The sequence below is a fragment of the Rattus norvegicus genome, chromosome 11 (assembly GCF_021556685.1).
Source record: "Rattus norvegicus strain SHRSP/BbbUtx chromosome 11, alternate assembly SHRSP_T2T, whole genome shotgun sequence".
Taxonomy (NCBI): Eukaryota; Metazoa; Chordata; class Mammalia; order Rodentia; family Muridae; genus Rattus; species Rattus norvegicus.
Genome location: NC_141544.1, coordinates 25,129,123 through 25,142,237, shown reverse-complemented (window position 1 = coordinate 25,142,237; position 13,115 = coordinate 25,129,123). Strand labels below are relative to the sequence as shown.

At 39.3% G+C, this 13,115-nt stretch overlaps 1 protein-coding gene across 5 annotated transcripts in view; it reads right to left on the bottom strand.

Annotated features, from left to right (window-relative positions):
* Positions 1 to 13,115, bottom strand: part of Robo1 (roundabout guidance receptor 1) — a 1,048,129-nt gene that overhangs the window by 109,878 nt on the left and 925,136 nt on the right. For all 5 annotated transcript variants that reach the window (NM_022188.3, XM_087576842.1, XM_087576841.1 and 2 more), the window contains 3 exon segments: positions 6,305 to 6,432; positions 8,043 to 8,181; positions 8,504 to 8,624. In NM_022188.3, coding sequence (NP_071524.2) covers positions 6,305 to 6,432; positions 8,043 to 8,181; positions 8,504 to 8,624 — 388 coding nt within the window.

Sequence of the window (13,115 nt, the reverse complement as noted above, 5' to 3'; positions counted from 1 at the left end):
GCCGTCACTAGCTAATCAATCCTAACGAGGATGCACTTTTCTCCTTCATTATATACTTGGCATAAATACTGATGAGAGGCAAAAGACAATATAATTCTATGGAATAGAATAGAGGACACACCCCTTTGACAATTCCTTTTAGCATTGCTATTATATGCCTGGCAATGAATTTAGAGAGACAACAATATAGGTTGTGCTATGTTTAAAATTAAACACGCATTTTTGAGAGAATGGATGATTTCAGATCAGGGTTTAAAAAAGAGGGAGGGGGGACCAGTCACTCCCTAGAGAACCTCCAGGAGTATCACCAGGCTTGGCAATGTCTGGCACTTGCATTTTGTTTTAACACAGATCCAGGAAATCAGGCATCAAAGACTAAGTGGTTCCTGTGAGTAGCCTAGGAGGTGGGTGCCAGCAGGTATACAGTGGGGTAGGAATAGAGATAACGACATATAGCTTCCGATGCCTGAGTGGTGCAGCATTCAGGCCCCAAGAGAAACAGGAGAAGTAAGAATCTCTTAGTTCCTATTGTGAGACAGGTCCCCAAAAACGGGATTAGATGTTCTTAATGGTTCAGCTCAGGGAGATAAAGGTGATTGCTTAGGAAATGGCCGGGGTGTAGAAGTCTACATTCAGTTCAGCTTCCTGTGACTGATGGGACACAGTGATGGGAACATGGTCACTGTGCTGATAGAGTCACAAATTCACTCTGGAAATAAAATTGTGACAGTAATAAGAGCTGCTTTATCTGTGAAGTTGTGAGGAGAGTAGAAAGATTAATGACGCTACCTAGTTTGTCCTGTTTAAGCAATGAGCAGCTCAAACAAAAGAATCTTCCTCACTGAAGGCAAAATTGGAAATGAAGGAATTAGAGTTTAAATTCTAGGCAGTCTTGTCCACTTTCCTTTTGCTACAGTAGTACTCAAAAGAGGAACGACTTGGAAAAAGTTGTGCACATAACCGCCATTGAATTAAGTAATTGACAAATCTTATAAAGTGGTTACAAAACAATATATTAAAGAGAAATGTTTATTTTCCCCGAATCTTTAAAAATATGTTGAAGATATACTCATTGTGAGTGATCAAAATTCTAACTTTAACCCAAGGAAAAAGAATCACACCCTTTAAAAAGAAAGCCGTGGATTGTGACTAAAAGAAGACAAACAAACCAATTTCACAGGATTATTATCTGACTCTAAGAAAAACCTCAAGGCCCACCTGTCAAGCATCCACTAAACAATGTAATGCATTTCAATTAAGACAGCAAAATAGTATGAAACAAAAGTCTCGCCATTCTCAAATACCGAAGGGAGGCATAAATTGTAACAGTTTCAGTGACAGTGTTTAAGAGCTTGGCAGAATGCCTCCGTGCATCTATTTTCCTCTGGTTAGATTTCATGTTTTATGGATATGTCACAACCTATAAAGTTGTTATAAATACTGCACTAAATATAATTTCCTTTAAAAGATGGGGCTATTATGCTATGTTAAGCACTTGTTTGGAAGCGAATTCATTCCTACCGAGATAGAACTGGCAATCCTAACACGCGTGAATGAGCTATTAGAGTTCCTATGTAAGGAGAGCCTAAGACTGTGGTGAATTGTATCATTCGTTCATAAGTGGTAATCGCTTTTGTTCGAATTTTCTTAGGTTTATATTAAATTCTAGAAGAAATGTGTAGATGGTAGGTATGTATGTATGAGGAAATACATACACATATGGGAAATAGAGTTGTAGAGAAACATTAGGCATAATTAAACAACCGCTGATTTAAAACCACAGGTAGTAAATACTGGATAACCTCAGACGATACTGGACTACAGATTCTGAGTAGGAATTAAGCAGAGCTTTTTCCTATCCTAACTCTTCTACACAGGGCTGTTTCCTCGTTTCAATTAGGTATACAAGGAGCATAATTAACTAAACATAACAAATGTTATTTTCCCATTGGTCAAATTGCTGCTGAGCCTTGAGTCACATTCTGCCAGCAAAATTCAGTGAGGTACACAACTTGATGTGTACGGTACAGGAACTGAGATTTTCTTGACCCTTGATATTTACTGGTGAACTATTTCTAGAGGTGTGGCTGAATGCATTGCAGACTTCAACTTCCTAATGTCACTAACGTTTATTATGGCCTCCTCTACCAAGAAAGAGATGAACAACTGTGTTTAATAATCTACATTTTGATTTAGCACAAAACTTATTTTGGCTTCGGTGCTCTGCTGCCACAGAACTACGTTGCGGGCGGACATCAGGTGGTGTGGCTGTCACAGTGCAGTGACAAGGACGGAACAGAGAGACCTCAGCAGGCCATGGGAGTCGGAAGTGTCATGAATACTAAGAAGGTTCCGAGGTTGTTTATTCATGAATAATGTTATTAGCGTCTGCATTGCACAGAAAGGCTCTAATGCTACAGAGGGATGAATGGGAAGGGCTGAGAATCTTAAGACCTGCACAGCAATCCACCAGATCCGTGAACAGACCAGAGCTGATGTCAAACACCTCCTGAGGAGAGCTCCATAACAGCTCAACCCTGGAGAAAGCTACAATGCCTTTTAACAGTTTGTGTGCCCAACAGTCTTGATATCCATTAATCCACTTAAGTGTCCATTTGATAAACGCTCATCATAATTGTACCTCCGGCTTTAATGATTCTAACGCAATCTTTGCTACTATTTCTGTGACATACATTTTCAACTTCTGAAAAGTGGAGAATTATAAAGAATCATCTCTGTCAATCCACAGAATATTTTCTTATTCTTCGTAACTTCTCTGTAGACAAACAATACGAAGGCAGATTTCTGTGCTCCAGGGAGGAGGAGCTGCCGAATCAGGTATGAGAATCCAAATATTTACCAAGACACCATGAAGATTTTTGTGTAGTCCTCAATTTTCCTGTTTCCTTATTTTCTCAGTCTGTCTTATTTTATACACTTAACAAATTCAACATGATGTTATTAAAATATGCAAATAGTCAATGATTACTATTTACTTGTTTCCAAACACAGACCACAGACAGAGTGAATCACGCATATGAGCTTCTCCAGCTCTGACCCAGTGCAGCTGGCTGTTGCCCGTTAGGATGGAGTCATTAGGAACAGCCCTAGTTTTCCTCATGATTCGTCTGGGCTGTTTTACCACTGGAGCAGAGGCTAACATGTGGATTCGTATTTCAGTTTCAACAAGTATTTATTAAACCACAGTGAGGAATATCTAAGCAGATTTGCCAGGGAAGGACTGGGGACTGGATTTTGTTCTGTAGGAAAATAACTGCTAGGAAGAAAAATGCATGAAGATAATACCAAGTCACATACACGCATGCACACATGCGTGCACACACACACACAAACATACACACAAAGGCACACAATGCATACACAGGCACATATACATAACATACACATACAACACATACACACAAATGAACACACATACACAAACACCACAAATGACATATATATATACATATATACATATATATATATAATGTACACATATAACCTGTACACACAGCAAACACAGCATATACACAGACACAGAAACTATATACAGGCACTTGTCTTCACAATGCACATATCACAAACACATACACACAGATCACACAAGTACACATATATAGACACTATACACACATAAAACAGATAAAATACATACACAGACACTCATAACACACACATGCATACATAGTCCACCTACAACATACACATATAATAAATGTAGGCACACATACCATAACATACACATGTACATACACTCAAACATACACCACATATGTGTTAGCACATACACACATACACTCACAGATGAAGAAAAGGAATAAGGGAAGGGGGGGAAGGAGAGAGGGAAAGAAGGAGGGAGGGGGGAAGGAGGGAGGGGAGGAAGGAGGGAGGGGGGAAGGAGGGAGGGAAGGAAGGAGGGAGGGAGGGAAGGAGGGAGGGGAGGAGGGAAACCTACAGAAAAGTCCTCACCTCAAGAAAAGAATATGGGAATATTCTTTATAGATACTATCTAAAATAGGGCAGAACTGGGTAAAGGTGGAACTCTGTGCTAAGTGACGTACTAAACCACAAAAGCTAAAAAAGTAAAAGAAAAAAGCTTCAAAAAAAAAGAGCAGAAAAAAATAATTCTCAAATAGAGTTCCTTTTAATTTCCTCTATATTAGAGGTGATAAAGCACTACCCTTATTTAAAGCACATTTTATTCATAATATTAATATGCCGAAGTTTTCCTATCTGAATTCCATGAAGGGAATATTCACAGGATGGCTAAACGGCTAAGTGCATAGAAGGTCGCTTTTCAAGTGCAAACCGACTCCAATATTCCCTCTTAAAAGAAACCACACAGAACTACAAATTACACTTCTAACTCCTTTGCTGTAACTGCTTCCTGCTAGCAAAGTGATTCAATTTTGATTAGGTCCCTTTGTAGTAACTAATATACTCTACATTCTTCACAAGGATGAAAAAAATAGAAAAAACTCCAAATACTGGGTTTCCATTGAATTCTTCTTAGCTCTCTCTTTGAATCAGTGTTGCTTTTCTTCAGTACGCTGTCTACTGTTCTGATAGGTTAAGGTGACTTCAACAGTAATGCTACTGTACACATTTAGTACAGAACGAGTAATACAGTCTCTGCTACTCCCAGATCACCCACAACTTCATAGAAAACCGAATGCACTTGAAATGAGAATGTCTGGATTCAGCAAGCAGATCTGGATTGGATCATTTGTAACCAGTTTCCACTGAAACCAACTCAGGCTTAGGAGCAAGCATTCCGTATGGAAAACTCAAGGCTGGCTTAGCTGTGGAACTGAGTTTAAAATTGCAGGAAGAGACCAGAATGACTTGTTTATATTAGCACCAGTCTACCAGGGTAGAAGTCTCTGGATGAGGGTTTGAAGTGAGACTTATTTAACTGACTGATAGACAGCCAGTTTCCTGTCACAGTACCGTGGAGATAGACACACCTTTTCATGCTTTCTAGTCATCATGGCCATGGTCACTGCCTCTGGTGGGCTTTTGAACTGGGATTTGACATCTCTTGAACTTAGGCTTACTCTAAATGTGAGTGGTTTTCTTCTCACACAGCATTACCCTGAGTAAGAATTTCAAGCCTAACAGCTTAAGAAGTATTGGACGCCTTAAAAATTCAATGTTTGTTCTTAACCTTTTTTTTAATTTCTTCTTTTTTTTATGAGGTTGAGCTAAAAAAAACAAAACAAGACAAAACAAAACAAAAAAACAAAAAACAAAATGGGACATAATAGCTTTCGAGACAAACAGGAAATATCTTCTTTTCTAATGTGAGAAGCCCACAGGCTGCTTTGTGGAAATCCACTGTAGAAAAACTCTCTCAAAAGTCACCTTTTTCTTCTTAATAGCTTTCAAAGAGATAGCATTCAGAAAAGATGACAGCCACAAGTGTTGCTTATGTTAGCCCCAAAAACAACCTAAGTGGTTTACGTTCCCTGTTTACTATATATACTTGTCAAAATAGGGAGTTCTTCACAGAAAAAAAAAAGTCATGTATTTAAAGGTCATTGGCTCTCAAATTCCACATTAAAGGATTTCTTACTAGGGAAAAAAAAAGAAAGTTCTCAGACGAGATACAATGAAATATAACTACTGTAACATCATGGCGGCAGAAGGATGATGAAGGACACAGATGTCTGAATTCTGAACACAACGGCGGGTAAACATCTACACACATCTGCAAACATCAGCTTGAAGACACTAACTACTTTCAGGAAACCTGTGCTATTGAACATTGGATCCACTTTAGCACATAAACTCAGTAAGAAATCTGTGTCAAAATTAGCCAAGGAGAAGTGAAATGTATTCACTCGCTATGCTTGGGGCACTAGTTTTGTCATAGGTATTGTGTGAAGAGAAGAGGGCACTCTTCAGGTTACGCAGCCCTGGTCTGAAACATGACCTGAAGCCAGGCACATCTTATTTTCTGCTTACAACAAAGATCTCAGGGGAACAACTGCCATTAAATGAAAAGTTTTTAAGGACATTGTATTTCAAGACACAGAGTATGAGACATTGTAGCATTTGAGATCCAACTTACCATGAGTCTGAAAATTTAACTCAATTCCTTCCAAGGCATGTATAAATAAATACAATACTTCATTTGAATATTTGACAGAAAACATTCGAGTAATAAGTGCAAACTATTCAGTAGCGTACTCTGCAAGCATCAACGTTGTATTCCTCCTGATAAAACAACCACATGTGTGCACACACGCACGCACGCACGCACACACACACAGACACGTGACCCCTCTCCATTTTCTACCTTGAACTGTCAAAGTGGCTGATGCTTCGGCTTTCCCAACCATATTTTCTGCAACACAAGTGTATGATCCCATGTCGCCAGCTGTCACCTTCCGAATTTTCAAAGTATGATCATCTCGGATCTCATATCTGTTGATGTGGTGAAAGAAAACAAAGGCACGTGGTTTACTTCTTGGGACAAATGACGCCATTACAAGTACGAACCTATGCCATGTCTACGTCGAAGAGTGAGCAGTCAGCCCTCTAAACAATCAGAAACAAAGTGGATGCAAATTAATTGTTTCCAAAAGAGCAATTGGTGTCTGCAAGCGACTGGGCTCAAATTTAAGTTAAATGGCACGGCGCCCTTGAGTAAGTCTGAAATTTATAGGTTTTCTCCATCTGCAAGAAGGTTAGGATCCAGCAGATAGATACCATTTTATAGAGGCGGGACCTGAGGCCGCGTGGTGTGGCTTTTCAAGTATTTAGTGGCAGTGTGGAAAACTGAAGGCAGATATGTCACTTGATGTATCAGTTTACTTCAGGGTTTCTTCAGCAGCCTTAGCTAGGAAACTTAAGTCTCTTCTGTTACAGCCACAGCATTACTGTGTCCCCTCTCCATAATGAAGTGACAGCCACTGTTTTAACGGACCAAGTGTGCTTCTGGATACTAAGCCTGTTCACCCTTTGTGGCTCAGCAGTGCCGTGCATTGTGAAGTAAAATTCTTTACTGCATGAACCCCACTCCATTTGGCCCTAATAGCTCTAGGCTGATATCGCATGACGCTTCCCACATACTTTGTACGTGAGCTATGGTAAACTTTCCTACCACATCTCTGTCTATGCTGCAATGGTTCATATGTGCAATATTTTACTTTTATTTTCTAAGATATATATATATATATATATATATATATGCCATTATATATGGTTCATTTCTCTTTAATAAGATTCTCCCGACTCTGTACCTATGTATGGTCCAAAAGAGCTTCACAACGTCACTGGGTATGTATCCATGCTGACACTCCCGCCCTTTTTTATGTTCCTTAAGCATAGACACCCTCCGTCTGAAAGCTACAATGCCAACACTTAGCAAGGCCCAACATACTCCACTGAATGGATACACATAAGACAACAGTCTTGTGACAATACCAGAATGTTCTATACCACTATCTCACCAGCAATGCTCCCTAAATCTTAGATCTCTCTTCTTCTATTTAAGGTGTTAACAGTCATCAAGAAATCCTGACTTCTACTCTTTCCTGGCAATACTACAGATAATAAAGACGAAGTCCAATTTTACCTGACTCATAGTTGTTTAACACTATGTCCATCTTCTTTCTCCTACCTGCTCCTTTGCTCCTTAACTTATGATGCAAATATATCAAAATGAGTATATTATAAATCGATAATACGATAAATCCAAGTTCATTACAAGTAGTTGGTTTCCCATACCCTGTCTTGGCAACACAGTATGCTACAGAGAGAGTACTGCTTTGTTTGGTTGACTTTTGTTGTTCTTTTGTTTTTGTTTTGTTCCGATCATGGGAACTGGGCTCATTGCTGCTCACTTATAACTAGGCCTGGTAAAGACTGTAATTCAAAGCATGGGTCGTTGAACACTTTCATGGAATAAAGACTGAATGTGATGCTATCAAGAGTGAGGACTATGATGTCGCTGACTAAGGGCATGCATGGCCTGACTGGAAACAGAAACTTCAAACCGATGCATCACACTGTGAAGCCCCCATCATCTGTACCTGGATTTGGGCAGCTCTCCGTCATCTTTCCTCCACCGAACCGTAGGCACGGGGTCTCCTCGGGCCTCACACTTAAACTCAGCACTGTCATCCACAGTCACTGCCAAATTACTGGGTCTCTTTACAAAGGACGGTCTCTCTGGAAGATGAATGAGTGGAAAACCCCTTAGGATGGTCAGTAAGGACAGACTTCCGTTTTCTCCTCACACCTTCCCATTCCTGTAGAACTCATCGTTTCAATGTTACACTAATTTCATATCTTTGCTTTCCCCCACTCAAGCTGCTTTGCGGATTCCTTCTCGTGCCTTCTCTTTCCTCCATACACTGGATTACTGGTATTCCCTATGTAAAAGGTTATTTATATTCTTTGATTGAAGGAGGATTTTCCTTGTATAAAGATACAGAATATTAACAGTGAGCATCTACAGGCGCTAGATGATGCCAGATAGGAATACACTTACCTAAGACAGTCAGCTCCGCGACTTCGCTCTCCCGCTCCCCTACCATGTTGGTACCAACACAAACATACTTGCCAGCATCGCTTTTACGGGTGTACGTGATCATGAGCTTCCCGCCTCGGATCTTCAAAAGAAAACAAAAAGCCCCAAAACAATTGACATGGATACCAGGAACTGTCTTTAACGGTTAGCAGTTGAGATCTTCATAAATGAAGGCCATTCTCTACACAAAATGAACCAAAGCATAATGAAGCAAAACAGCTTGGGAATACAACAAAATAAATTTGAAGTATACAATATAAAAGAAAAACACTTTATTTACCTAGACGTCTGGAAAAGTTTCACTATTCGGTGTGTTAATTCAATTCCTATTTGAAATCAGCTAAACCTTTTGTAGTTTTAATTAGGTGTTAACCAGAAAGTCTAAACTTAATGGCTAGCCTATCAAGATTTAATGTAGAATATGAGTAGAATATTCATATTCTAATATTATTAAGCATAGAAAATATGTACCTAGCGAGTTTGCTAGAACTGCTTTAAAGGAAAATGTCTTGATTGTCAATGAATGCATCTTACTTTTGATAACAGACTTTTCCCCACCCATGTATTTCTTTTTCTTTTTCATTTTTCTTTTTGGAACCTAAGGGCAATGAGCATCATGATCTTCCCAGAAGTGGTCCAGCAAGTCACAATAAGCTGAGTGAAATTCACCTCTCCCTCTGCTCGTCCAAGTCCACCAGCCTCTCCCCAGCTCTGTAGCAGACCACCTGCTGCAGCCTCCCATCCAACCCAGCCCCCATTTCCACTGAGAACACAGATCTCCTCTTTCAGTAGATAGGGAGTAGATGGGACATCCAGAGAAAACTAACCAGAGAAATGCTGGAGCTAACTGATGTCATAAACCAAATGGACCTGACAGAGACTGACAGACTATCTCATCCATACAGAATCTCATGGAACCTTCTCCAAAACTGACCACAAAGCAAATCTCAACAGATACAAAAAATCAAAATGACACCCCTCATTCTATATAACAGTACAGATTAAGACTGGATGTCAACAGCAAAAGAAATAGCAGAAGGCTTACAAACTCACAGAAACTGAATAACTAACTCACTACCAAACGAGAGATGGATTGACAGAGAAAATAAAGACATCCTAGAATTGAGTAATTATGACTACAGAACACAGAAAATCTCATAGAAACAATGAATGTTGCCCGAAGAGGAAAGTTCATAGCACTTAGTGCCTAGATGAAAACGTTGCAGAGATCTCATATGAGTAGCAACAGAATACTTAGAAGATCTAGTACAAAAAGAGAGAATCTCGCTCAAGAGGAAGAGGAGGGAAGAAATAATTAAATTTAGCTGAACTCAATAATCTATACTAAAAGTAAAAAGAAGCAATAACAGAACAAATTCTCTATAAGGAAAGAAAATCAGTAAGATTGACAAACCCTTAAATTAACTGAAAGGCAGAGAGAGAGAGAGAGAAAGAGAGAGACAGAGAGAGAGAGAGAGAGAGAGAGAGAGAGAGAGAGAGAGAGAGAGGAGAGACATTAAAAGCAGACACTGTACAAATCCAGAGAATTGTGAGGACATTTAAAAATATGTACACCAAATGTGAAAAACTTAAACAAGTAATTTTCTAGATGTTATACCACTTCTTAAAGTTAAACCAAGATCAGACAAGCAATTTAAGCACACTTTTAATTTCACTGAAATAGAAGCAGTGATTAAAAGTCTCCCAACCTCCTACCTCCCTCAATCAAAACCAAACCAAACCAAACCCAAAACAACAAAACAAACAAACAAACTCATGGTCAGATGGTTTTGGTGGGTGATTCTACAACACATTCAAGGAGTGGTTATTACCAATACTCTTCAACTTATTTCATAAGATGGGTAACCCGAACCCAGAAAGACAAGTAGATATGGATACGCTCATGTGTAGATAATGATAACGAGGCTACCATTGGAGAACCACAGAGGTCAGGTATGGAGTAAGTGGTTAGGTGGTGGCAGGGGCAGGTAGATCTCCCTAGGAAAGTGAAATAGTACAGAAAGTTATGGAAGGGTGGGGAGGGGACTGGAATGGGAGAATTAAACATGGAGGGCGCTGGAAGAGGGGGGACAAGGGATAGACTATGGAAGAGACAGCTAAAATTTAGGAGTATTTGAGGGGTAGTATGGAAATCTAATACAGTAGAAGATTCTTAAAATATATACATGTATGAAGGTGACCTAAATGAAATCATCAAATAATGGGGAGACAGAGCCCCAACTGGACATCTCTTATCATTAAATGAAGCTTCCAATATTGGTTACGTCTAAGTGAGTCGTTGGCCAAAGGGTTCCCATAGCCATCCCTAAACAACTTAGGCAGTTGCATAGACAACAGGTTGCTTTCCACAAACTAACTTCAAGGCTCGTTGCTGATGACAACACCTACACAAGTTAATGAATTTGAATAAACTGAGCTGGTACCTGAATTGAGCCCTCACACCTATGTTCTAGCACCTTTGGTACCGTTAGGTATGCTATAAGCTGCCAAAGGAGAAATGTGAACACGAACGCAGCCACAAACTCTTGGTACCCTGCCTATGAAGGTGTCCTGCCTACAAGTCGTGCTAGTGCAAAACTGGCACAAAGTTCATGGGAGTGAGTGACACATGTACACACATATGCATAGTCACACAACTTTACAAAAGTAAAAGGCAGGATCGTGCCAATCGTGAAAATGCAACCTGCATTTTCAGCTCAATGGGGTTGTGTTTTCACACTTTAATTGTTGAATAAACTGTAGACAGATATTCACCAGCAACTGGGTTACATGACTTTACTATAAAATACTCTCAAAGTATTCACTTACAGAGAAACAATTTTTTCCCCTTTTAGAATTAGCCCAAAAATGATCACTCTTGAAATATGTATGGCTCAAAAAAACAGACAAAATACCAATAGAATGATTGAACAAACAAACCAAAATCACAACAGAAACAAACAAGGAACAGAACAAAATCAATGGTAGACGCAACTTTCGTTTATAATACTTCACAGTTCATAATGCTAAGGACTTTGAGTTCTGTCAGTTATCCTGCGCGTATTTGTGTGTATACATATAATTAGCATGTTCTTTACCTTGCTATGAAAATGGTAAGGTAAACATTTTAATACTCCGACATTTCAAGAAAGGGACCAAAGGCGTAGGAAAGTATAATCCTTCCTCCCCCTGGATCTAATGTGCTGGACACAGTATGCTTTAGTTAGACTATGGTAATCAGGTCATCTTGACTGTCATCTGAAAAGAAATGATGGAAAGGAGCCTCTAATTCCTCCTGCGAGCCTAGAACTCGCCACAGAGTTTAAAGAAGAGGAACATTTTTGTGAGACGAAAAGGACTTATCCAGTGAGCAAGTAGGAAGAGGGATTGTGTTTCAGGCAGAGTCTGTCTCCTTGGGTTGGTGAGGGAAAGTAAACATACAGCCTGGAATCCAGTATCATAATTACTGTTAAATAAACTGGTATTTAATAAACTTAAGTTCTTGACATTGAGAACCAGTGGATATCATAAAATGCCTCCCGAGAAGATATTATACTGCCCCTCTTATTACATGCTCATGTTGAAGCACTCACACCAACAAGCCTATAAATGAAGGGAAACTAACTTATTTCAACCAAAAGAACCAGCCCCACCCCCGCCCCAAATGGAAGGATCTATGCTGTGCTCTGAAAGAGCCTCCATTAGCTCCGTAAGTGTGGACAACATGTGGGACCGTCCTCTTATGCCCAAGAGTCTAACTTTAAATGACCTTGCATACTTAGAAAAGGAGTTCATCTTAGAGGACATAACAGAAACAATATTAGATTAATGTAACAGGAAAAAAAAGAGGAAACCCACAACATTCCTTTTGATCAGAAAGTCAATAAGTCAGAGTGCTTATCTACAACAGCTAGAAGGCTGAGGGGATAATTTGAAAACACAGTCAAATATGGAAGAAAAGGGAAGCTAAAGGATGATGACATATAAGTAATTTCCAAGCACAGAGATTTATGTCTGCAGTTTTCATGTCGTATAGTATTTATTTACTTTTACAATTTTTAAATACTTGGGAATGTAGGGTCTTAAATCAACTTGATTTTGTACACATGGGGCATCAATTAACATTATATATTACAGCCTGCTGTTATTCTATTTTGAAAGATTACACACAAATGGAGAAGGAGGGGACTTTAACTAACAAGAATTATAGGGGAGCTGCTGGGAGAGTCTGGGCCATGGAGTAATTCCAACTGTGAGAGAATGGGAGGGAAGAATAGCTGAGGACAAACAAGAAGAAAGCAGAGGACTTTCAAGAGTTTCTATTACACCTTGTGTTTACAATTCCAACACAGTAATTCCTTGATCCTGGTACAGAGTTTATGATTTAATGAATCAGGAGACCTACGTTGTTGTCTTATACTGATGTTTCAGTATTAAATATAAATCAATAGACAAACTGTTCCTATTGTATAAAAAGTTTCTTTTCATACTTTTAAAAAACAAAACAACCACGTTAGAGACAGGTTATTCTTAGCCTCTCGATGTTTCTAGCAATTCCTCCCAAATGATGAGT